This window comes from Rhinopithecus roxellana, chromosome 2, assembly GCF_007565055.1.
Source record: "Rhinopithecus roxellana isolate Shanxi Qingling chromosome 2, ASM756505v1, whole genome shotgun sequence".
Classification (NCBI taxonomy): domain Eukaryota; kingdom Metazoa; phylum Chordata; class Mammalia; order Primates; family Cercopithecidae; genus Rhinopithecus; species Rhinopithecus roxellana.
The window spans coordinates 85041735-85069411 of NC_044550.1; the positions used below are offsets into that span (position 1 = coordinate 85041735).

A 27677-nucleotide genomic window follows, 5' to 3' on the forward strand; every position below is an offset into this window, starting at 1 on the left:
AAAAGATATGTATTAACCAACAACTCATGGAGTCATATTCTTCCTAAAGCAAAAGTCACATTACTCCAGTAACCAGAAGCTGGCACAGGATGGTGTAGAGAAGGACATTTACTCTGATAAAATCTAGGTGCACAATTGTGCCTCCAAGGCCACAGCAGAGAGTGGCTCACATGGGCAGATGTGATTTTAGCAGTGTGTGAATGTGTTGGGTTGGGGACAAGGAAGGTGGAAAGAAGGTGTGTGCTCACTTTATAGGATCACCAATTCCTTTTTCTATCTTGAAATCTGTGATCCTATAAAGTGAACACACTTGCTTTCTACCTTTTCTTCTTACTTTGGAAGAAGAATACAGTTAAAGCTCCAGAGACTCTGTCATCACAGACACGATTAAATGCATTAATCAAAGTATACCCTAGAAAACATTTCTGGATGCCACAGTTCCGTAGGAAAGGTAGTTTCTTCTACTGGAATCATCTAAAAGCTGATACATCATCTGCCTGAAGAGTGATGTCCAACTCAATTAATTTATTAGAGATTAGCCACGTGTCCTTTCTTATTACTGATTCTGAACATCTGTCACAAAGCAGATTTTGTTCAGGACATTATGAACAACGGCATCATTCATGACTGGGTGAAATAAGTGTAACACCACCAGACCACTATACCACCAGTGACGTTCATTTCCCATACAACATCAACACTGAAACACACACTACACCTGCACACAAAATGACATGAACACACTGATTATTCAATGTATAGCCTAAATATTTCTTATCCTTTTAATCCACTTGTATGAAATTCCTTTTCAAGGTAGATGAGGGGTAAAAGTGCCATTTTCTAATCTTCTCTACCTCGAAATTCTGTGAACTTCCTCTAATCAGAACTAAGTAGCGGTGCAGTTTCTCTTTAATGAGAAATGATTTGTTGGTTTTTTATGTTCATTGTTTAGAAGCAGTGAGTGTTAGTTAAGGACAACACCTTAAAACTGTTAGCTCCCTGTGATTTTCTTTTTTTTTTTTTTTTTTTTTTTTCCAGAGAGAGTCTCGCTATGTCGCCCAGCCTGGAGTGCAGTGGCGCAATCTCAGCTCACTGTAACCTGTGCCTCCCGAGTTCAAGCGATTCTCCTGTCTCAGCCTTCTTAAGTAGCTGGGATTACAGGCGTGCGTCACCATGCCCGGCGAATTTTTGTATTTTTCTTTTTTTTTTTTTTTTTAGTAGAGATGGGGTTTCTCCATGTTGGCCAGGCTGGTCTCGAACTCTTGACCTCAGGTGATCCACCCTCCTCGGCTTCCCAAAGTGCTGGGATTACAAGCGTGAGCCACCACATCCGACCCTCCCTGTGATTCTTGAGTAAAGCACTGGGCTCTTGGCAATCTTGTGAGAGAGAGGCAAGTGCAATCCAAGCCCTCCTTCACTGTGATGCTTTGTACAAAGAACTGGAGGGTGGCAGAATGTGAGAGGGAAGAAAAGGGGGCAGGGGCAGCCACTAGGCAGCAATGTTTTCTGTAACAAGGAGAAGGAACAGCAGTGGTATGGTTTGAATGTGTCCCTCAAAATTCATATATTGTCACTTAATTAACAATATGCTAGTAAGAGGTGAGGCCTGTAGGAGGCTCCACCTCTCAATCACCCGCTACAATCACCTCCTGTAGGAAGAGATCAAGTAGTGAGAGCAGAGCCCTCATGGATGGACTTAGGGCCCTTATTAAAGGGGTTGAGAGGGATGAATTTGGCCCTTCCATCCCTTCTGCCACGTGAGGACATGGTGTTCTTTTCCTCTGGTAGAAGCAGCAACAAGGTGCCATCTTGGAAGGAGATGGCAGCTCTCACCACACGCTGAACCTGCTGGCACCTGCAGCTTGAACTTCTCAGCCTAAATTTAGGACTGTAAGAAAATAAATTTCTATTGTTTATACATCACTAAGTCTCAGGTACTTTGCGAACAGTGGCACAAACAAACTAGGACAAGTCATCGGGAAAAAAATAATAATAAAGAAAAATCATTCCTCTGAGTAATTTCTGGAAATGAAATTTCAATGATTTTAAATTTCAATGATTTTAAGACCAAGACCGGTGGAGCTGCAAAACAAAGTTTTCAATTTAGAGCAACCATCTCGAAGAAAAGAGCACAGAAGTTCATACTGAAGTTTGAAAAACAAACAAACAAAACAACAACTTTGTCCAGTCTGTGTTCTCTCTCTGGAAAAGCCTTAACATGCCTAATTTCAAAGGTAAGACAATGGGATGGTAGCATTTTTATTCAATAAAAATGACACCATCCCACTCAGTCTACATGAGATAAGGAAGGGCTATAGAGCAAAAGGAAAGGAAAGAGAAAGGGTCAAGCAGAAACAGAAAAATGAGGAGAAAGAATGGGGGACCAGTCATGGAGAAAAGGAAGGGAAGCAGAAATGGTGAGGGAACAAAAGGAGAGGGGGAAGAAATGGCTCTGTCCCTCTGAAGCTGAAGGCCGCAGTTCTTTTGGCCCTGTGGTTTGACAGCTTCAACTCTGGATTGCAGAGACCCATCCCCTTTCCTGCTCAGGTACAGCATCTCACACTTGGATCGTACCACCCGCTTCATAATACCCATCCAATTCTAACCCTCTTGGAGGACAACATGGCCTTTCCAGCTACACAGTTTTGTTCAGCAGCTTTCCTTGACCACTGTAGTCCAGAAGAACCACCTGCTTTTTTTTTGAGATGGAGTTTTCGCTCTTGTTCCCCAGGCTGGAGTGCAATGGCACAATCTCGGCTCACTGCAACCTCTGCCTCCCAAGTTCAAGCGATTCTCCTGCCTCAGCCTCCTGAGTAGCTGCCACCTGCTTTTTAAACTCCTGGAGTGCCCATTCATAACACTTGTCACCTGTCACTTGTCTTCACCTTGTTGGGCCACTATTTATGCATTTAGTTGTTACTTGTCCAGTAACTCACCAGCTACACTCTAGAATTCTAGAGGATGGAAGTTCTATGTTTCATTTCTTTTGATTCCTTACGATAGCCACCACAGTGTAGATAGTTTCAATATTTATTTCTGACTGGTGAAATGCTGGTTATTGTTCATCTTTTAGCTAAATAGTAAAAATAAAGAGAATTTAATCTCACTTTAGGGGAAGTGATTAGGATATTCATTTACAATACTGTACTACTCCTCTTTTTTTTTTTTTTTTGGACACATTCTAACGACACATTCTCAAAGCTATGAGAACAAGTTATCTCACTGGTACAGTAGCACTATATAATCGTAACCATAGGAAGGTAGAGGGGACCTGTGAGACACTTCCATCTCTATTATTCAGGAGACACAGGAGAAATGCGGTATAACGAAAACAGCACACGCTGTGAGGGGAGTCCTAGGCTCAGACCTGAGGCCCATCTCTCAGTGTGATGTGATCTTAAGTAATTTATTGGATCTCTCTCTGCATCATTTATGAAAGAGTGACAATAACATCTGCTTCAAAATATAATTGTCTGTAAATAAGATGATTCATACAAAAGCGTCAAGTATAGTAAATGGCATGTGGTAGGCTCCGTAAGTATTTTGCTACTAGACTATGAGCCCTTTCAGGGACTATGTTTTATCTAGCTTTGATTTTTCGGCATCTGGCATATACATTAAGTCTTTCTTGAATGAGGAAACAGATTCAGATCTTCAGTGAGGCTTCACCAAAGCCAGGTGGAATTAGAGTCTGGGTTGGGTTTTAAAGGTCATCTAGTCCAGCATTTCTCAAAGTGTGGTCTGAGGACGCCAGGGTGTCCCCAAAACCCTTTCAAGGTGTCTGTTAGATCCTCTTTTTTCTAACTATGTATCTGGGTGAAGCTAAATTTTTTTCATATACCTCCCCCAAAACAACCCATCACAACAGACTAAATGTAAGAAGCAGAAGAGAGAATGCCAGATTAAAGGAATTTGCAAACAGGCAAAACAATGCCATTCTTCTCACTTTTTTTTTTTGAAAAAAGTTGTTTTTCATAAAAATATTCATGTTTCATGTTATTTATATCATATGTGATGGCTTTATGTTTCTTTTAAAACAAATTGATAAATCGATATTTTAGAAAAGTTGTTCGAATTTCTAATCTGGGTAAATATCAATAGATGATATAACTTACATAAAGAAAAGCTTGTTGGGATTCTTGATGATCTGAGTGTGTAAAAGGGTGCTGAGAACACACCGTTTACAAACTGCTGGTCTGGGCTAATTCCCTCATTCTGCAGAAGGGAAATGAAGGCTCACTCACTCAACAACATGAGCTCATTAACGACAATATTAGGGACTGGGCCTTACATCTTCAACAATTGAGCTCTTAAGTACCACCTTGAAATCAGAAAGGTAGAAAAACAGATATGGAGAAATAATTTAAAATATGAACCAAAGTTCCAGTTTTTCTAAGAACACTTTATTTCTTATTTGTGTGGTTTATATACTGGGTATGTCTCTCTCACCTATTTTATTTTTTTGAGACAGGGTCTTGCTCTGTTGCCCAGGCTGGAGTGCAGTGGTGTGATCTCAGCGCACTGTGGCCTCAACTTCCCTGGGCTCAGGTGGATCCTCCTACCTCAGCCTCCTGAGTAGCTCGGGCCACAGACACATGCCACCACACCTAGCTAATTTTTGTACTTTTTATAGAGTCAGGGTTTTGCCATGTTCCCTAGGCTGTTCTTGAACTCCTAAGCTCAAGAGATCTGGCCACCTCAGCCTCCAAAAGTTTTGGGATTACAGGGCCACGGTGCCCGGCCATCTCACTTAAAGGATAATTCTTATGAAAGATGATAAATGATTAGTGGTATGATTTGAGTACGTACCCCAAAGTACATGTGTTAGAAACTTAATCCCAAATGCAACAGTGTTGAGAGGTGGAGCCTAATAATTGGTGACTAGGTCATGCCGCCCTCATGGATGGATTAATGTTCTCGTAGGAGTGGGTCATCTTGAGAGAGGATGTGTTATAAAAGCAAGTTTCAGCACCGTTTGCGCTCATGCACATTCTCTTTCTCTCTCTTTCTCGCCCTTCTGCCTTCTACCATGAGATGATGCAGCAGGAAGGTTCCTGCTAGATGTAGGCCCCTTGATCTGAGGCTTCTCAGCCTCTATAACTGTAAGAAATAAATCATGGTTCTTCAAATTACCCAGACTCAGGGACTGTGTTATTGCAGTACAATATGGACAATGATGATTGGCCAGTAAGAGTTTCAAATATATATCATGTCTGAAACCATTATTAAGCTCCAAAGCTCTATACTGTGTGTAACTGCCTGAAAATCCAAATTCCATAGTCAAGGTAGAAGCCTTTTTATAGCTGAAAAATTCTGAGCTTTGGACAGAGAGACACCTGTGTTCAAAACTTTGGGCTTTCCTCATCTTTAAAAGCAGGATAATATATTCCAACCTCACAGAGTTGTGAGGATTAAATAAAATGAAGTATTGGAGATAGTATTTAGCATGACACCTTCCATAAGCTTTCAGCATCAGCTCAGAATCCTTCAGATCTACCCCTAAACTACTTGATTATCAGTTACTTTTGCACTGCAGTGCCAAGGTAAGTGGAGACTGATATACAGCTGCAGTGGACAGGAAGTGAGGAGGTTCTAAACTGCTAATTCTACTGCTTCTGTTGAAGTGGTGTCTACTTCAATGGACAGGGACACAGATGATGTCTTTGATGATGATGTTATACAAGGCTGTCACACCTGTAGGTATGTATGTTGGCTTGTACAACACTCCTACTGCAGCTCCCCTGATCCAGGTGCACAAGTGTGCTTTCATAAGGAGGCCGAGGGTCTCCAAATATGACCTTGTTTGTTTCCCTTCATCCTCCACTTGTTTCTTTCAGAACAGTGTCAGATGCCAGAACCCAGGGAAAGTTAAATAACCTTTTGAGAGCCCTCCCCAACATGACCCTATTAAATAAGCTTGGGGTTCATCGGTGGAAAAGGGGAAAATTATAAAACAAAAATCATCTCTCATGGGATATAATAAAAAATAATCATGTGGTTCAGTTTCCGTTCTAGAAATGTCTAAAGACAGAAGTTCATAAAATGCTTTAAGCAGCAAGACACATTCAAGTGTGTTCCCCTTCTTCAATCCAGAGCAGTGCCAGCAAAGCTACTATTTCTAGGTCTTGTGGCCTGTGTCAAGGGGGGAGTCTGGAGCCCTTCTTTGTTTTAGAGTTGACTGGCCCATTCCATTGCACCTGCCCTATCTGGGAATAGAATCACTGCATAAAAATATTTTTTCCCCATTTACCAAATTTTCAATAAAGAAATCTACTCCAGGATGGGCTTGGTGTCTCATATCTGTAAACCCAGCTACTTGGTAGCCCGAGATGGGAGGGCTGCTTGAACTCAGGAGTTTGATGTTACGATGAGCTATGATCACGCCAGTGCACTCCAGCCTAGGTGACAGAGTGAAGCCCTGTCTCCAAAAAAATAGGAAGAAATTAGCCAGTTGTGGTGGCATGTGCCTACAGTCCCAGCTACTTGAGAGGTTGAGGCAGGAGGATCACTTGAGCCCAGGAGATCGAGGCTGCAGTGAACTGTCGTGCCACTACGCTGCCTGGGCAACACAGTGAGATCCCATCTCTACAAAAGTTAAAAAAAGAAAGAAATTTACTCCAGGAACTTTATTTTATATAGAAAAGAAGAATATTTTTAGCTGAAAAGACCAAGGTCCTTGAGATGTTAACGGAAATAAAAAGCAATATGCTAATATTAGCTACACTAAGCCTTTTAGAGACAATATATGACCTTAAACTGTTTTAGACTTTTATTAAAAATGAAAAATAGCTCCCTCTAGTTAGCCAGAATAAAGCTTGGATATATTTCTTGCATCATTACTACTCTATCTGATCCCAATATAGTAATATATAGCTTAAACAGTTTATTCCATTTGCAGTCTTGCATTTGTTTTGCTTTAATTTCATACTATCCTGACAATTACCCAGCTTCATTAACTCCTTAGGAAATTTCTCAAGAACGCTATAAGAAATATCATACATGGAATATTAACATACAGTAGTACTCTTGAAGTAAAATTTAAAGAAGTCTGCAAAACTGAATCTTTTTCATTAAGTTTATATGTTAAGCCTCCATAACACTGTAAGGTCAATCCACATCAGGGAATTGGGTTCTGACCCATGTGCCAGAAACAGCACACATTAACAAACCAAAAACAGTCACCGAGTGCCAGTTACATGTATTTTTGCAGCCGGGTGTGGTGGCTCCTAGCACTTTGGGAGGCCAAGGTGGGTGGATCACTTGAGGTCAGGAGTTTGAGACCAGCCTGGCTAACATGGTGAAACCTTATCTCTACTAAAAATACAAAAAATTAGCTGGGCATGGTGGCAGGTGTCTTTGGTCCTGCTACTCGGGAGGCTGAGGCAGGAGAATCACTTGAACCCAGGAGGCAGAGTTTGCAGTGAACCGAGAACACACCAGTGCACTCCAGCCTAACAGAGTGAGACTCCATCTCTCTCTCTCTCTCTGTCACACACACACAGACACACACACACACACACACACACACACACACACACACACACATTTTGCTAGACACTATGGATAACTTTAACAAGTATATTTTCTGTGCTCTAGGCATTTACAGTATACCTAGAGTAAAAAACATATATAGACACAGTAAGTACCAAATGATCGAGATATAAAAGAAGTACTATAGAGCAGGGGTCCCCAGGCCTGGGGCCACAGACTGTATTACAGTCCATGGCTTGTTAGGAACTGGGCCACACAGCAGGAGGTGGGCAGCAGGCAAGTGAGCGTTACTGCCTGAGCGGTCAGATCAGTAGCAGCATTACATTCTCATACGACTGTGAACCCTAGTTGAACTGTGCATGTGAGGGATCTAGGTTGCATGCTCCTTATGAGAATCTAACTAATGCCTGATGATCTGAGGTGGAACAGTTTCAACCTGAAACCATCCCCATACCCTGCCAGGTCTGTGGAAAATTGTCTTCCACAAAACTGGTCCCTGGTGCCCAAAAGGCTGGGGACCCCTGCTATAGAGTGTATGAGGGGACATCATTCTTTAACGGTAAGACAAGTTGGCAGCGAGAAAGTATGCTTTGGGTTGGGCTTGAGGGAGAAGGGAAGTATTAGGAGCAAGGCACAGCAGTAGAAAGACCTAGGGAAGAGAAAGGTTAATTTGGCTGGTGTGGAGTGTATGCAGAGAAGCAGCAGGAAATATGCTGAAAATAGCATTTTAAAATTAATTAGTTCATCAAGCACTTAACTAATGCCAGGCAGTATTCTAGCAGCTGGCAGCGCAAAGGTAAATCAGGCCAGGTTCCTGCCCTCCCAGAGCTTACGCTAATGGGGGCAGGAGGGTTACTAAGGGGAAAATAGAAATATGATAAAATGGGGAGGGAAGTGGCAGAAGTGTATTCTAGATCTGATGGACAGCTCTAGGATCTACAGATCCTTGATCATATAGTTTGGTTATGTGTCCCCTCTAAATCTCATGTTAAATTGTAATCCTCAGTGTTGGAGGTGGGGCCCGCTGGGAGGTGAGGCCTGGTGGGAGGTGACTGGATCTCAGGGGTGCACTTCTTTCTTTCTTCCCCATCCCCCGCCCCTGAAAGGGCCTCACTCTGTCACCCAGGCTGGAGTGCAGCGGCACAATCACCGTTCCCTGCAACCTCCACCTCCTGGGCACAAGTGATTCTCCCACCTCAGCCTTCACAGGCATGCACCACCACACCCGACTAATTGTATTTTTGGTAGAGACAGGGTTTCACCATGTTACCCAGGATGGTCTCGAACTCCTGAGTAGCAATCAAACAATCCGCCCGCAGGGCCTCCTAAAGTGTTGGTATTACAAGCGTGAGCCACCATGCCCAGCCTCGGGGGTGGATTTCTAATCAACACTTTAGCTCCATCCCCTTGGTCTAAATGCTGTCCTCCTGGTGACAGCGGTCATTTAAAAGTGTGTGGTGCACCCCCCTCCCCTCTCTCTCTTGCTCCTGCTTTTGCCATGTGATGTGCCTGCTCTCCCTTAATCTTCTGCCAGGATGGGAAGCTTCCTGAGGCCTCCCCAGATGCAGATGCCGGTGCTATGCCTCCTGTGCAGTCTGTAGAACCATGAGCCAATGAAATCTCCTTTCTTTATAAATTTCCCAGTCTCAGGTATTTCTTTACAGCAATGCAAGTACAGCCTAATACAGATGATCAGGCAAAATCTGTCTGAACAAGAAATATTTAGAGCTGAGACAAGAAGGCTTGAAAGAGCCATCTTCCTGCACAGAGAACAGACATCGAGTTAAGAATGAGTCTGGATCCTCAATGCAGCAAAAGGAAGCCAATGTGGCTAACCAAGGGCACTAGTAAAGCCCTTGAGGAAATTCACTGAAATGACATATTATTTTAAGTACCATTTTTGGTGTTGTCATATACAAGTATCAGGGATGGGATCCAAGCCCTGCTCTCTAGCAGCACTGCAGGCAGGACTGTTTCACAATGCGGCCTCCACTGTTTCTGCTATGTCACCCACCTATACCTACCACTGGACTGTAAGCCCCACCAAGGAAGGGAATCTTATTTTGTTTACTGTTGTATTCCCACTGCCTAGAACAGTGCTTAGTACACTGAAGTTGCTCAGTAAGTATCTGCCAAATAAAGGACAATAAATACCACTTATTTCCTTCTCCCACGAGTAGTCTAAAATCAGAGGCAGGCTTTTATAAAAACAAAACAAAACAGAAGAAAAACAACAGGCTGGGCTGGGCGCGGTGGCTCACGCCTGTAATCCCAGCACTTTGGGAGGCCGACGCGGGTGGATCACCTCAGGTCAGGAGTTCGAGACCAGCCTGACCAACATGGGGAAACCCCATCTCTACTAAAAAAAATACAAAGTTAACCAGGCATGGTGGCACATACCTGTAGTCCCAGCTACTCGGGAGGCTGAGGCAGGAGAATCCCCTTGAACCCGGGAGGCGGAGGTTGTGGTAAGCCGAGATCTCACCATTGCACTCCAGCCAGTCCAGCCAGGGCAACGAGAGCGAAACTCCATTTCAAAAAAAAAAAAAAAAAAAAAAAAAAGAAGACAACCGAAGAACTGAGTTAGGAAGTGTCCCCTCTGTTCTCGTCTTAAGTTAATACTCCCCTCTTAGGTGTTTTCCCCTTTCTCAGGTACAGGCAGTCACTATCTTCTGCGTGCTCAGTATTGGAACTTCTCTTATTATGATGTAACTCAGAAATACCATTGCAGCAGGTTATCCATTTCTTCCAGAACTTCCCTCCTCTCACTTCCTCTGCTAAGATGTCTGGAAATGACTTTTCTTTTCTTTCTTTTTTTTTTCTTTTTGAGATAGGGTCTTGCTCTGTCACCCAGGCTGGGGTGCAGTGGTGCAATCATGGCTCACTCACAACCTTGAACTCCTTCCTGATTGCTCAAGTGATCCTCCCACCTCAGCCTCCCAAGTAGCTGGCACCACAGGTGCACACTACTGTGTCTAGCTAATTATTTGTAGAGACACGGTCTTTGTTGCCCAGGCTAGACTTGAACTCCCGGACTCAAGCAATCCTCCTGCCTCAGCTTCCCAAAGTGCTGGGATTACAGGTGTGAGGTGCCATGCCTGGCTAGAAGTGGCTTTCTACTCCAATTCTAATCCTTATCACTATGATAGACTGACAAAAAGGAATAAATACTATTTTAAAAAGAAGTAGGGGAAAGGAGGGAAGGAAATCATTCTAGTTTTGGGGACTTGTATCTACCTCTCCTCTTTCCCTGTATATAACTAAATGACTGTTCTTGATTGTAGCTTATAAAACCTCCTCCAGCTCCACTGTCCCTTCCCCTAGAGTTCTTCACTCTGTCTAGCCTCCTTCAGGTGGGAATATGGCCTCTAAACACTACTTTTATGTAAAAACACAATTTCCATTCTGGAGTGCTTCTGTCCTTTGCAGATAAGGATCAACGATTTTCTACTTATGACGTTGCTTTTCTTTATTCAAGAGTTTTGAGCTCCACTGTCTCCAAGGGCCAGGTAGGAATCAAGAGAACCAGATGCAAAATAGGCAGTGGTAGTGTTACAGTAGGTAGTCAGGCAGACATGAGCAGGGCAGGAGAGGTCCCTCTTACTGCCATCAGGAATGTCAGGTGACCCTCAGGTCAGGCAGTTGTTATACTGTTTCTCTAAAATAATAATTGGTGTCAGCCAGTGCCAGGGAAAGGCAGTCTCCTAATAGATAGAAAAACCTGAAACCGGTGATAAGCAGCTTTCTGATAAGATCTCAGGAGTTGGGTGAGTGGGCTCAAGCATGCGCATGAAGAGGCAAAATGGCAGAGTTCAGCTGGTATGACCTTCTAGGAATTCTGGACTGGTAAGGGAGGAACACCTCAAGTGAGCATGCATAGAACTCCAGTCAACACATTGCGCATGCCCCCTCCGAAATGCTGGCAGGCCACCCCACATGCAGACAGCCCACCCCAAGGGAAGAATCAGGGGAGAAGGGACGCAATCTCCCAGAAAGCATGCCAACGTATATGACCCCAAGTCAAAGATCAAACTGCACACTTGATCTCCCACGTCACATGCTTCACCCTCTTCCAAGGTTACTTTACTTCCTTTTGTTCCTGCTCAAAGCTTTTTAATAAACTTTCACTCTTGCTGTGTAACATTCGCCTCAGTCTCTCCTTCTGCCCCTCAGTCAAATTCTGTCTTCTGAGGAGGCAAGAATTAAGGTTGCTGCAGACCCAGACAGATTCCCCGCTGGGAACACTGGGGCCACGGTGAGGCCGGCAGTACGTGTGCCACCTGCAGGGGGAGCTGCTTTCATGGTCAGGCCGTCGGCTGCAGGCCTTGGCCCTCTAGCTGCTGGTGCGAAGTCTGGTTTTTCATAGGGTCCAACGGAAAAATAAGGCATGGAAGGAAGACTTGTTTCCTTCTTTTGAACTTCATTCCCTCATACTTACCCAGAAATTAAAAAAACAATGGAAATCTCAGGAGTAGGTTTCTCAGTGGAAGGAAAAGGGGTGTATGGGGCAGTGGGAGGTGGAAGAAGGAGAGAGAAGGGGAGAAGGAAGGAGGGGAGTAACAAAAGGGAAAGGAAAGGAAGGTGCAGGGAGAAGTGAGAAGAAAAGGGAGGAGGGTCAGACACTGGAAGCTGCAGAAATCACACAACAGTTTCCCAGTGAGCCAAGGAGAAGTAAGAAATCCTACCTTGAAAGAAGGAGAAGGGGAAGTGGGCTGGGGAGAGAGAAGGAAGAACAAAAGCAGCCATTGAGGGAGGAGCTGATCAGGTTCATCCTACATCCCTGACTCTTCTCATCAGAACTCCTGTCCCCCAACTATCGCTGGCCCTAACCCTGCTGGGGTGAGGGTCCAGGCACACAAGTCACCTCCAGCGGCTCAGGAAGATCCACCACTCCCTGTGGGAAGGGACACTGGGGCTCGCCATACCTCCAACCCCCTCCTGGCCTCCATGAGGATCCTCTGATCCCAGCCTCCACCACGGTGGGACAGACTTTGGAACACACAACCCATTTGGAAGCCAGGCCTCATGGAGCTTCAGAATGTTAGGTACAGAGGGACCTCATTGGCACTGTAATGTTGGCAGGATGGCCCGGGGAGAACCCTCACTGAGGACAACTGGACTACGCCAGCACACTAACCCAGCGACTGGGGACACAAAGAAACAGGTAGCACCCCATGAAAACATGACAAGAAGTAGCCGATGGCAACTGAGTTGTGTACTTATCTAATGGAGCTGCCCTCACACAACTAGTGCTTCAGACGCAGGATGGTGTGGGTGGAAGTCACCTTCCTCCCAGAGAGGCACGTGAAGTGCCAGTAAGACTTCAACCCTCTCTCACTCTCGCCAACAGTCTGTGAACCAAAACAATCCTTTTCTCAGTGGAAGGAAAAGGGGTGTATGGGGCAGTGGGAGGTGGAAGAAGGAGAGAGAAGGGGAGAAGGAAGGAGGGGAGTAACAAAAGGGAAAGGAAAGGAAGGTGCAGGGAGAAGTGAGAAGAAAAAGGAGGAGGGTCAGACACTGGAAGCTGCAGAAATCACACAACAGTTTCCCAGTGAGCCAAGGAGAAGTAAGAAATCCTACCTTGAAAGAAGGAGAAGGGGAAGTGGGCTGGGGAGAGAGAAGGAAGAACAAAAGCAGCCATTGAGGGAGGAGCGAAGTCTGGTTTTTCATAGGGTCCAACGGAAAAATAAGGCATGGAAGGAAGACTTGTTTCCTTCTTTTGAACTTCATTCCCTCATACTTACCCAGAAATTAAAAAAACAATGGAAATCTCAGGAGTAGGTTTCTCAGTGGAAGGAAAAGGGGTGTGCCCTCACACAACTAGTGCTTCAGACGCAGGATGGTGTGGGTGGAAGTCACCTTCCTGACTTTTTTCCTCACTTTTACTGAGGACAGTAAAAGATCATCAAAAACATTTTTTACTGGGCTACTACTTGAGGTAGTATAAGCAAGTCTTTAATATATGTTTAATTTTAAAATATCAGCCAAGATGTAAAAGAGTAATACTGAACCTTCATTTCAGAACTTATAAAAAAAAAATGAAAAAAAAAGTCATTACAGGCTTCAGTGGGAGTTTTAATATGTGTAGTGAATTGATAAGAAATTTGAATACTTGCAGCGATCTGTAGCAATATATGATAAGCCATTTCAAGGTAAAATTGAATAATTAATCATTTAATACATATTTGAAAAGTTTTGAGTTTATAATAAGAAAAGTTCTATGTTAATTTAAAGTATTAACTAATATCTTCACCCCAATGTTTAATAAAAAATTAGAAAGAATGTTTCCTTTATTATTCCCTATTTCCCACCTTTCCTCCATCTCCAGTGATACTAATACCAGAGAATAAGATCTTTGGGAACTTTCAGATCTGTGTCACAGTTGAAGGTAAACCCAAAGTTTTGTTCCTCTGTTTTAAATATTGCAATGCCTCTGTTCAGGAAAGCCATGCATCCCACTTCATCATAAACTTCATCCTCATAATTAGAAATGTAAACTTAGGAAGCCCCTTTCAGACTGATTAATAGATTGTTTGGTTCATTTGTTCAGTAATTCATTTATTCAGCAAATATTTATGGAGTACCTACTATGATTCAGACACAATGCCAGCTACTAGAGATTCAAAAATGATTAAGACAGAGTGTGTGACTTCAATGAGGTGTGCCAGTGAAATAAGGCAGAGATACACGTACTTAAGAGGTGGCAACACCAGGTGGGGGGTGGTGTAAACAGCCAAGGGTTGGTGGGAGAGCAAGCGAGGACCACATCGGTGTACTCTGCCCTCAAGTGAGCTGCATCACTACTGCTTTACACAAAATGCCAGACTGCTGCCTTTGCTGTTGTGGAAGGGTACGAAAGCACAGGTAATGACTCAGGGAAAGCGTAGAACATGTTCAGAAGATATGAATGTATAAGGCATTGGCAGGCAATGTGTGAGGCATGCTTTGAGTTTTCTAGGTCACACCTCACTGGGATCACAAAAACATAAAACATGATAGGGTAGTCGCATCTCCTTTCTTAAAGTCATCTCTTTCCTTGCGATCCATGTCACAACATTCCTCTTTCAACTACTACTTCCAAAATGAGTTCAAAATGTTTAACTTTAGCCAGGACACCTCTTTAGTTTCTGACCTGTAGAAATAACTGCCTATGTAATGTCTTCTTGGATAATTTTTCAAAGGCAAGTCAATCTTACCCTTAAAATTGGTCCCAGGCTCTCCCTTCCCCTGCCCTTCCAAACCTGAGTCTTCTTCCCTTATTCCCCATCCCAGTGAGGGGCACCAAATCCTTCCTGGCACTTATGGCAGAGGCTTGGAAGTCTTCCTAGACAGCTAATTCTTCCCCCACTCCAGTCCTTGCCAATATCCAACCACTAGCAATTCTTGTTGATTTCACCTTACACTATCACTTGAATTCCCATCGCAAGATCTGGTTTCCCAAGATCTGCTCTGACTCACTTCTAACCCATTTTCCATTCCGCGAATTCAGAGGGATCTTTTCAAGAAGCAAATCTGGAAATGCTACTCCACCACTTAGAATAATTCAATGGCTGTTCCACTGCTCTTAAAGAACCAAGTCTCTGATGTGGCCTCTGAAACCCACAGGACCTGGCCTTAGGCTCCCCTCCAGCCACACGGTCTTGCTCTCAGTTCATTGAAGGCCCATGTTCCTTCCTGTCAGTTGGCCTTTGCACATGCTGGTCTCTCAGGCTAGATCAACTTTCCTCCTCATATACTTCCTTCACCTGGGGAACACCAGTTTAATCATTCCCAAGGAAGACTTTCCTGACTAGATCAATTTCTCCCATTAACTGCTCTCAGAGCACTTTTCCTTTCAATACTTACCGCAATTATATTTTACTTACAAAACTCAGTATTTCTGTCTCTCTCATTAGACTGTATGTTCTATGAGAGAGGGATTTTTTTCTCTCACTATTCTAAAACTACTGCTTAGAATACTGACAACAGTTAATAAATATTATTGGAATAAATGCAAGATGAAGCATGTATACATATGCATTCGGACATGCTCTGTAACTTACTGATTTCCCTAAAAGATACAGAGTCTATCATGGTACCCAGTGACGGAGCTACCACATCGAGCTCTCTTTTTGATGCAATTTGACCAAAAGGCTTTATGTAATTTCCAATTATTTCCCCAGAGTAGTATCCACCCTAGCCCCTCGAAAAACACAGCTTTGCTCTGTTCTTTCTAGTTGATAGAAAGAAACCCTACAGAAGTCCGGGTTGGGTTGAGGTCAAAAGTTTTAAGAGCAGAGAGCAAAATGTCCATTCTAATAATTACATCAATAACACTTAACTACTTTTAATATTAGAAAGCATTTATCTTTTGTTGTTTCCATTTTATCTGTAACAATATTCTCTGGAATAGACAAATACACAAAGCTTATATGACCTTTTCTTTTTGTTTGTTTGTTTCTTATTTATTTCCAAACCCCTTTAAGTACATTATTCCCAGCCTTCAAATATAAGGTGCTTTCCCCTAAGTTCCATTTATGAAAAAACATTCTTACAATTCTGTAATTGTTTGTAGCCCTTTATATTCAGATATTTATAAACAATTAAAAAGTGATAAGTGACACCTAAGAAAAGCAACAAAAGAGGAGATTTTGACTTCACTACACTTATGCATATTTGTGCACCAAAGGACACTTTCAACAGAGTAAAAAGGCAAGTCACAGGTTGAGAGACATATTTACAAATCATGCATCTGATAAGGGTTTAATATCCATAATACATAAAGAACTCCTACAACTCAAGTACAAAAAGACATATACTCCAATTAAAAAATGGGTAAAGAACTTACATGAACAGTTCTACAGAGAAGATATACAAATGGCCCATAAGCATATGAAAACATGTCCAACATCATTAGCTATTAGGGAAATGCAAATTAAAACTACAGTGAGATACCACGTCACGCCTACTGGGATGGCTAGTTAATAAAAAGAAAAAAGTGCTGGCAAGGATGTGGAGAAATTAGAACCCTTGTACATTGCTGGTGGGAATGCAAAATGGTGCAACTGCTGTGACCATATGCCCAGGGATTCCAATTCTAGGTACTGAAATAACTGAAAGCAGCATCTCAAAGATATATTTGTATACCCATATTCAGTGCAACATTATTCATAACAGTCAAAGGTGGAAACAAGCAAACTGCCCATTAACAGATGATTGGATAAAATATTTGCTGTAGTCATGTTTTATAAAGTCACAGCAGCAAACACTGAATTAGCAAATGTACAACTATCCCTCCTGTAGGGGAAGTCTGGGGTAATGGTCCTTACAACCTCTGGTCACATTTCATCAACTGATCTATACCTAATTTTGTTTCATGTGTATTTCTGTTTAAAGACATCTTACTTAAGATGGTTTGTTAACACTGAACTACAGCTAGCAGAACCATAACTTATGCTTCAGTAATGATTATCTGACACACCTGTTTTCTCTGTGAGGCATATCACAGCTTTCTTGAGCTGAAGAACACTAGCTAGCCCTTCAGCACTACGTCTAGCGGCCAGCCATCTTAAACGGTGAAATCACCAAAAGGCATAAAAATGCAAAACATGTGGCACTAAATAGACTGTGAAAGGGATGAGTGTATAGCATGAAAGCTGAAACAAGATGGTGGAGTGGCCCCTTGTGTGAGCTCAGCTGCAATATGCTCTCTTGGCAACTCAAATTCCTTGTTGCTCTGCATTTGTCTGTGAATGACCATGAAAATCCTGTGAGTATTGACTTTGAGATTACAAATAAATGCATTCAGTAAGCAAATATGCAACTACAGAATCCACTAATGAGGACTGACTTGACATACCTATGATGGAATATTATTCTGCCATAAAAAGGAATGGAATTCTGATACATACTAAATATGGATGAACATTGAAAACATTAGGCTAAGCGAAATGAGCCAGGCACAAAAGGACAAATATTATATGATTCCACTTACATTAAATATACAGAAGAAGCAAATTCATAGACTAGAGGTTACCAGAAGTTTATGGGAGGGGATAATGGGGACTGATTGTTGAATGGGTTTAGAGTTTGTTTGGGATGATGAAAAAGTATTGGATAGGGATAGTGGTGATGGTTGCACAACAATGTGAATGTAATTAATGCTACTGAGTTGTATGCCTAAAAATGAAAAATTTTATGTTATATGCATTTTATGACAAAAATTAATAGATGTATTAATAAGATTAAATGGGTTGTTTTAATCTTCTGTTAAAATCAAATGTTGAAACACCGATGGCACTCATAGAGATTCCTATTTACTCACATGTCCTTTTAAAAGAAGAACCCTCTTTAATATGTTTTTCCTTCTGGTTTATAGAACATATTTTAAAATGGGCTTACTATTCAATAATATCAGTTGATTATTGAGGAACACAAGTTAATTAAATTGTGCATGTCAGTTGCTTGACTTTACTTCGTGCTTTTGGTGAAAACTGATGCAGTACTAGAACTATTCTTTTTGATAAATTGCCAAAAGAAGGCCACCTCGAGAACCAACAACTGATGTTTCTAATTTACGTTTGGAATAAAATTGTCTTTGCAGTATATCACATGTGGGCAAACTGGTCCTCCTAGGTAAATTACTACTGGTACTACTGCGGTATGCTGGCATTATCTGTCTATACTTTTCATTTATCTGTCTATACTTTTCATCTTTTGCATTACTTTTCTTGCTTTTATCACCAACCTATTTCTCATCTGCCTCCCCTACTGAAACCCCTATTTTCCTGTTGCTAGAGAGAGCCATCTGTTAGACTGGCTGTAGTTACTATCCTAATTCAAATATTCCCTTTTAAGTATTTCTTGACCCAACAATTACAAAGAAGCACTGCTAGATATAAACATAAATAAAATGTGCTAATGAGGAATGCAAACAGTATTAAAATGTAAACTTAAAATAGGAAGGAATTTGTGGCCAAAGAAAAACCGATCACAATTCTTTCAGTCTTTAAAATGCATCATAAAACTAAAAATGTTTTGCTACAGAATAACAGTTTGGCTTCCTTTATGATGGCAAAGAAGGGTAATTACGATTGTCATGAAAACACATTGAGCAGCTGTATACTGTTAACAAAAGAACCATTATATGACGCTCGTAAAAGCTGGCACTTTATACATTCACATTTCCTAGAAATTAGATCGTCTTCCCAATTGGAGTCAATACCAAAAGAGACTGTTTTCTATTAATTGTGGCTTTGTACCAGTCAATTTTCAGAGCCAACTGGATCATCTTTCTTTTGGGATATATCCTACATATTATTATGTGGAATTTATATATACTGATTTATATATACTCAGAAGTGTACAGTGTAATGTTGCAAAGAGTAATTTTTAAGTTCCTAGAGATCTGTAAATTTTTAACGTTAAAAAATGCCAGTTTCAGTAGATTTTTTCACCAACGTATACCTGTTTAGAAATTATTGAAAGAAAGCATAACGAATAACTCTGCAGTTTATTTTATGAAGGCTAATTAATAGGTACTTACTCATTAAAGACTAGGTCTGGTGCAAAATAGAGAAATTGGCTGTTCGTGTGTTTGTATGATCTCCAGCTCAAGGCAAATGATGATAGACACATCCAAGAATACTGGATTAGGGTAATTTGGTCCTCAAGAGGCAAGTTTTTAAATCCTGAAGAACAAAACAATTAATCACAGAAATACACTTAGCATTTAAGTACATTCCAGGAAGATGCTTCTTAAGTCAACCCCAAACAGCCACCTTTCTTTCACTTTTCTCTTCCCTAATAGACTCAAATCAATTCAACAGTCATTTACAGAGCTTCTAACACAGGCCCAGTCCTGTTCCACATTTCACTTTAAATTCATCCTAAATTCTAGATGAGGGTAAACTGCCAGGGCAAACTAAAATTGCAAAGTTCAGTGAGTTTCAGTGTGGATGACAGCCTAAAACCCTTGGTTAGATTGAGAGAATTTGTATTAACCTGCAAAACTTGCTTTGTCCCACCCACAATTAATAACACTAAAAGGGTAATCTAATAACTGTCAACCCCTGCGTGTCTGCAATAATGGTGGGAGATTTCATTCTTCATGAATCTGTGATGCTTAAAAAATGAGCATGTGGTGCCTCCTATGGTCCAGGTTAATATCAGACTTTGATAAAGTTCTATGGTAGAACATGTTTCCTTGGCACCTGTCCTCCTTGCCTGACAGATTCAAGCTCTTCTTTTGTTCTTTATTTTATTTATTTATTTTTTAAGATGGAGTCTCACTCTGTCGCCCAGGCTGGAGTGCAGTGGCATGATATTGGCTCACTGCAACCTGGGTTTCAAGCGATTCTCCTGCCTCAGGCTCACAAGTAGCTGGGGTTACACGTGCCTGCCAGGACGCCCAACTAAATTTTATGTGTGTGTATGTGTTTATATATATATGTTTTTTTTTGTTTGTTTTTTTTTTTTTTTTTTTTGAGATGGAGTCTCGCTCTGTCGCCCAGGCTGGAGTGCAGTGGCGCGATCTTGGCTCACTGCAAGCTCTGCCTCCCAGGTTCATGCCATTCTCCTGCCTCAGCCTCCCGAGTAGAATTTTTAGTACAGATGGGGTTTCACAATGGTGGCAAGGCTGGTCTTGAATTCCTGACCTCAAGTGATTTGCCTGCCTCGGCCTCCCAAAGTGCTGGGATGACAGGCATGGGCCACTGTACCGGGCCTTCTTTTGTTTTATTACTGCCCTGTTTCCAGGGGCATCATTTTTCTGCCTGTGGAGTTGCACTGGGTAAGCTCCTCTTCAAAGAATCAGTCAGTGGAGCTTTCCCCAACTTTTACAGCTGCTGTCTGACCGCAGGTAATCTCAGAAACTGCTTTAGATTAATACACTGGGACAATGGAATGGCAATTTCTAAGTGATGTTTCTGTAGATTTAGAGAGGCCTCATTAATTAAATCCCATGAAACAAAAAAATGACTAAAATAGGAATTCCAGGGACAATTTAAAGGGTGCTAGGGGGCAAAGTGATTTTTTTCAGACAGAAGAGTCATTCCAGGTCTCTGACAACTTACTTGCTAGGCCTTGGCTTACTCGGTCTATGCTTAGATTAACACTAGTTATGAGCTGCTAATAATGTGCTCACCTTGTGATTTCATGAACAGAATGTATTTTATCTTATTAATATTTTTGTATGACATTTTCCATTTTGATCAACATAAGAAGTGCATGTCTTTTTTTTAATTTTTAATTTTTATCTTATTTTTGAGATAGAGTCTCAGTCTGTTGCCTAGGCTGGAGTGCAGTGGTGGGATCTCGGTTCACTGCAGCCTCTGCTGCCTGGGTTCAAGCAATTCTCCTGCCTCAGCCTCCTGAGTAGCTGGGATTACAGGCACCTGCCACCACGCAGGGCTAAATTTTTTATTTTTAGTAGAAACGGAGTTTCACTATCTTGGCCAGGCTGGTCTTGAACTCCTGACCTCGTGACCTTGAACTCCTGCCTCAGTGAGCCACCTACCTTGGCCTTTCAAAGTGCTGGGATTACAGGCATGAGCCACTGCGCCCAGCTGTATCTGTCATTTCAACAATAAAATCCTTAACCCTGCATTCTCAGAAGAAATGAGCACATTAACCATATTTTTCCTATATACTTGATCAATTTGCTATCAATTGCAAAAATCTGATATCAGGATTTCATAGAAAGCTAACTCCTACTGCATGGTTGGAGATGGCGAAGTCAGTTGCCCAGACTTGTTAAGTTCAGGATGCAGCACATGAAAGGAGAGGCAATCCTACCTGGAAGTACCTTTGCCCACTTCACGACTTGGATCATCTGTTTGCCTGCTAAGCGGTTGAGCGTGGAGAGCAGATTTTCGGCCGTATCTGGTTTTGAGCTGTCATAGCCTGCATACACAATTTCGGGTTCAATGTTTTCAAGGACCATAACAGGGGAAGGTGTGAGTGCTCGTGAGATGGTGGAGAGCTGAGGAACCAGTGCTGTGTTGACGGAGGGTTCTTTTGCAGGAGCGATGTACGTTGTCCCTTCCTCTGGGCTTTGCGGGGGTGGGGGTGGGGGTGGGGGCTGCTGCTGCTGTGGCTGCTCCTCGTGAATCCCTTTTAACTTTCCCAACTTCTTTGACTTTCGTGCTATAAGAAACCGTAAATGATAAGGCCAAATTAAAATTATGTTTGAAATATACTGACTCATATTGCTTAAAGCAGTTTTCCTCTAAATAGGTCTTGTTATGTCGATGGGAACATGATCGTTTATTCCACTAAGAGAAAACGTATAAAGCCCAATTATTATTACTTACTATGGATATTAGGATAACAAATTCCTTCCTTCTTTCACTCATTTTACAAGTCTTCACTGCCTGTCTCCTATAAGAGACTGCATAAGCTGCATACGAACCCAGCTAATATGTGCAGTATAACCAAGCCTTACCCTGTCCTCAACAAGTGTTCAGCCTAGTGGGGGAGGAGTTAAGAAATGTATCACCACTGTACCGCAGTGCAGGCAGAGATCGGAACCATGATAAAAACGAAAATGGCTAAAATTTATTGAATGCTTAACTAACACCAGGCACTGTTCTAAATGTTTTATATAAATTAACCAATTTAATACTTTTATGAGTAGATTCTATTATGATTCTCATTGTAGAATAAGGAAACAGAGACCAGAAAGTTTAAGAAATATAAGATCACATATCTTGTATATCTGAAATAGAGCTTAAAGGAAGGGTAAATTACTTCATATGCGAATATGATGGAGGTGGTAGGGGAGGTGGGAAGGTTGGGAGGTAGATGGGTAGATGGATAGATAATTGGGAAGACAGATCGGGTTAAAAAAAAAAAGTTCAGAAGCGCCAAACTGAGCTTAGGTATGTGAGAATTACTTATATTACAAATGTAACATTTCAATTTATTTAAAAATTCTTGAAGAAAACAGACACCTTCTACTTAATCCTAACAGTCATGAGTACTTACAGGACACAAATTTAACGTAGAATAGGACTATGTTATACCAATTAACTTGATTTAAAAATGGAGTAATTTGTGTTTACAATTATAGCCACTAATATCACATTCATCACAGAAAATCTTACAATTCAGATAAAAGATAAGCCATCAAACAGCAAAAGCTATATTAAATATTGGAACCAGGCTTAAAAGATAAATAAGACATAACTACTGTCTTGAAGAAGTTGAATATTAACAAAAATTTTAAACTTCAATAATTATAGACTGTCTCTTTAATAAAAGATTTGAGGCATAGATACCTGATTTTTAGAACTGTTTATCAAGGAAAAGCAGATGTATCATATTCACGTATGTTAATGGAAGATGCTGCCCAGGCACCAGTAACCGGCACTAGTAACCCAGATACTTCTGATGAATGGATGAGTGGGCAAATGAAAAATACTCAGCAAAGTGCCTCAAAAACTAGACAAAACAGAAAAGAACCAAGCACCCAGGTAATCTAAAAACACAGTCAACTGATGACTCTATCAGAGCTTAAGAAAATCCTCAATAGCATTAATCTGTCTTTTGGGCAATTAGATAAACTCTCCTCTAAGTCTCAACGGATTCATCTGAAAAATGGGCATGACAAAGTTTCCCTCTCTTATCTCTCAGAGAACTAAATGGGTATGACAAATAAAAACATGTTGGAAATTATTATTAACATCTGAAACAATATGTCAATGTCACTTCCATTCTTCCCCCATAATTTTGTAAGCATTAAAAATATTCCAGCACATTAAAATGTTCTCATCCTTTATGGGACCACATCTGATGATAACCATAATTTAATTGACTAGAAACAGCCAAGGGTGATATTTTCAAATTTTATTGAAAGTGATATTTGCTTGCAAATTAGTGATAAAATTCATATTGCTTTAGGCTTTCAGTCTACAATGTTGTGCTTATTCTCACGGCTGATTTAAGGTCAATGATAGGAAATATCATGAAGAATACTTAACATATTCTCCAGCACTTACACACAAGGCTGTGGTCTGTAGCATAAACCTAGGGAGCGGATTATCGACATCACATTTAGCATTTCAGGTACATTTAAGTTTATACTGTGATTTTGTGAATATACGTAGGACACTTGAAATTGAGTAATAATCCATATTTACTCCAATAGTTCAAGGTAATAAATATCTCCAGTGTATCTTTGGCCATGTGTATTTACCCAATATCTTTCCTAAAAGGACCAAAAATATGGTTACTTAATTAATTATATTTATATCAAAGTAATGTTTCTAAAATGCTTGAATATTTTATACTGTTCTAATACATGCTGTATTGTAAAATTTAAGCTCTTCAAAGTGGGTAATAATGTCTTATGTATCCCTATGACATCATATCACTTCCCATGATGCTTATGGGTACCCAATAAAAATGTTTGTTGAATAAATTTACCTTGTTTTCAAATTTTAATAAACATTAACAAACTATTACATATATAAAGTATTAGTTTACTTCCCTGTGGGAAATACGAGCAAGCTTCTGAGATTTTATGATAAAATTTCTGAATTAATTACTATTCCTTTTCAAAATTTCTACTGTGTAATGACCCATTTGTGGAATTATTACTCTTAAAATACCGTATCTAAAATAAGCTAAATATATTTAAAATTTCACGTTCCAAGCACAGTTCTAAAGAGCTTTAACTTGTTTTCAGCATTCCAATGCTCACCAAGACCCTATGAGAGGCACTATTTTCATTTTTCAGGTGAAAAAACTGAAACACAGAGATTAAGTACTTTTTCATATTGCAGAGCTAGTAAATACCAGGGTGAGATTTGAATCCAGCTATGGCTCAGAGTTCACGCTCTTAACCTCCATGCTACATGCAGTCTCTCTTCCAAACCTTTTCTCTTTATCTAATTTGTTTAATTTTCATACTTTAAGATTAGCTAGCATAAGCTTCAAATCCAAGTGTATAATTAAGATGTTTGCTAATTACACAGGAACACTGTTGGCTGAAGATACTTAAGGAACATGTTTCTATTATCCAAAAGCATCATTGAGCATACATTTGGGAACTTAACCACTGTTTAGCACCTTACTAAATCAATATTGACTTAATGGCCATTGTGCTTTGTGATCTCATGTTCCTAGGTGGCCAGACACAAACACCATTTTCTCCATTGCCAGCAACAGTAGCTGTGTGTGTGTGCACGTGCAGTATACATTAATGTGACTGTAAATGTTTCCCAGTCCCAATTAAACTCACCTAAAAGAGGAGTTTCACTTGTTCTACCTGGATGTTATAATAACTAGTACGTGCTTAGTTGCTGCCCTCAGGTGCCTAGTCCTTAATTACTAGTAACATTTTGGCAGCCTGTCTTTCCTGGCACTGCTGGGAGACAACTCCTTAGATTCTCGTGAATTGTTCCCTGAGGAACTAGCATTGGGGAGGCCCTGCTTCCTATCCTGACCAACCTGCAAAAGAGCAGGCAGAGCACATCTTGGTGGGACTCTATTAAAACTGAAAGATTTCTAATGAGATCTCAACATTCACAAGAGCTTTGAAACATGACATGGCAAGACTTCCTTTTTTGCTTTGCTCCACCTCCTGAGGCTGGTATGACCTGCTACACACCCTTTTGATAAGCCACCATTGTGGCCAAATGATGGCTGGCTAGGACTTTCACCATGTAAAGATTCTTTAGTCTTAGAAATGGTCATCAGGACAACTTTCTCCCTCTGGAGTATAGTAAAAGAGTGATATATAGTAGAATATGGAATTTTGTTCAATTACAGTATTTCATTAGAAAAAAATAAAGTGAGAATTCTGTCATTGCAGAAATACTTCATGCCATGTCTTGAAATTTTAGGTCTTGGCAGTAAACATTAGAGAGGCTACATTGAGGTTATATTAAAATATGTATTTTTCTGTTCATAGGCCAAATGTAATTACTGCCCACGAAACAGTAACAGCATTCTCCCCCTTTGCCCCCACCACCCACTATCCTCTTTAACAGACCATTTCTCCCATCACCCTCATACATGGGGGCACGAATTTCAGCCCAATAACCCTAATTGTGCTTTCCTGTCTTCCTTATCTCTTTATCTGCATGACTTCTCTTTGCTTTTCTACTGCCAGAGGAGGAGTACTCTCAAAGATAGGGGGCAACTAAGTAATCTGGCCATGAAATCAAAGGAAGCAATGTCATCCTTCTACAGGCTTAACAGCTAATGTGCACTAATAGGGAAAAGATCATCTAAGTCAATCCCAATGCAATAAACACCAGCAGAACTGGGTCCTAGGGCAATAAAAAAACTTGTCAGTTGATTATAAGGAAGTAGCATTTCAATTGTTTATAAATACTCTTAGAGTGGTTAAGAAAGTTGAATACAAGTTGTTTTTTTAGAAGTGTCTCCAAATATTCTCAGACTAATCTATATAATTTAACAAGTTAACATACATTATTGATTTTGTTGACATAGGAAACATGCACAGACATAGAAAACATGAGGCAAACACAAACTCAACCTTTGATCACTTTAAAGGATATTCCAAATGAGTGGGTATCCATATATTACATTTTTTTTTTTTTTTTTTGAGATGGAGTCTCACTCTGTTGCCCAGGCTGGAGTGCAGTGGCACTGTATTGGTTCACTGCAACCTCTGTCTCCTGGGTTCAAGCAATTCTCCTGCCTCAGCCTCCCGAGTAGATGGGATTACAGGTGCCTACCACCACACCTGGCTAATTTTTTTATATTTTTAGTAGAGACAGGGTTTTACCATGTTTGGCCAGGTTGGTCTCAAACTCCTGACCTCAGGTGATCAGCCCACCTCAATCTCATATATAACATTTTAATGTGTGTGTAAAGCTATCCACAGATATGTGCATCTGTATCTATAATAAATATAACTTTGTTGCAATTGTTATATAATAAGTTTATTACTTAGCAAATAACTAATATCCACCCATTGTATAAGAAGTAACCAGTTTGTGAGCAATGTAATGCTGACTAACAAGATCTGAGCCCTGATAAGAGATTACAATCTTAGGGAAGTTGAATAGATACATAATAAAGTAATTAGGTTTATAAAACTGGCTATGATAAGTTTTGGGTCATTGGCATTTACAATATATTTGGAGAGAAAGACAATGGCAGAGAGAAGTTGTTTTCTCTCTATAGGGGGAGAAACTATAGGGAGCTCACACTATCCTGTCCCCTCTGTAGTAATTTCCACCAAGCCATGGTTTGCTTTTGGTGTGAGGCAGATTACACTGAAGGTCTATGAGGACCACGACATTTTGCTGTATGGGGATCCACCTGGAGTCAAGTGCCATTGATCCACCTAAGAGGATAATCCCTCAGGTCAGAAGTCAGAACTGGGCAGAGGGGCTCAAGGGAATCTGAGGGAGTCAGAATAGGGGTTCTATGATTTTACCGAGACAATAACAAGTTTCTGGAAGATGATTTCCCATGACAGAAATATGATACCCTCCCCACTGGAGACAGACAGGAAGTCAGATAGGGACAAAGCTGGGAAGATGTTTCCAAGGTTCTCCTGGGCTAGACAGATGGTGACCATGATTACTTTTATGGCATTTGTAATTTCTGTAGCTATATTCTTTTTGCTCCTCTAATATGTACATTTTTCATCCCCCCTCCCCTTCTTAATGCCAATCAAACTCAGGAATGTGTGCACACAGAAGGGGTTTTCAGGGTGAGACAACACGTCGAGGTCTGGCCAGGCTGGGGACCTCATTAGATCAAAGAAGAACCTCAGGGGGAGAGGAAACTCAGAACATCAGAGAAATAGCTTCTGGTAATCATCTCTGGGCAATGGAGAAAGCTTCTGAAGCTTTCTTGTGCTCAAGGCCTGACTGGTTTTGAATGAAAACAAGACAGACCACCGCTGGACTGTGTGGCATGGGGCTGAGGCTGCCCTATAATTCTGAAGTGCCCTCCGGCACCTCTTAGGAAGAACTGCAGCAGTGGTGAGGCAGAGAGGTGGCTGGTGCCTCCCTGCCAGGGTGGATTGATTACGCATGACAACTTCTACTTGGGCCCTGTCACTGTTGTGCTGATATAGACCTTGAGGAGTATCAGAAGGGAGTAACAAAATGACAAATCCTCTACCCGCAAAGCTCTGAACAAAACATGCTTCTGAAAGAAAAAAACGTGGAAAAGACTGAGGTTGACTTATTCCAGAGTAGAGGATGAGGTCTATGAGAAGC

The 27677-nt window shown here is 41.1% G+C and overlaps 1 protein-coding gene across 2 annotated transcripts in view; it reads right to left on the reverse strand.

Annotated features, from left to right (window-relative positions):
* NR3C2 (nuclear receptor subfamily 3 group C member 2) overlaps positions 1-27677 on the reverse strand; it is a 363388-nt gene that overhangs the window by 56236 nt on the left and 279475 nt on the right. For both annotated transcript variants that reach the window (XM_030920434.1, XM_010368448.2), the window contains exons 5-6: positions 21265-21615; positions 19016-19160 (exon numbers count right to left, since the gene is read on the reverse strand). In XM_030920434.1, the coding sequence (XP_030776294.1) occupies positions 19016-19160; positions 21265-21615 (496 nt within the window). The remainder of the gene's footprint in view (positions 1-19015; positions 19161-21264; positions 21616-27677) is intronic.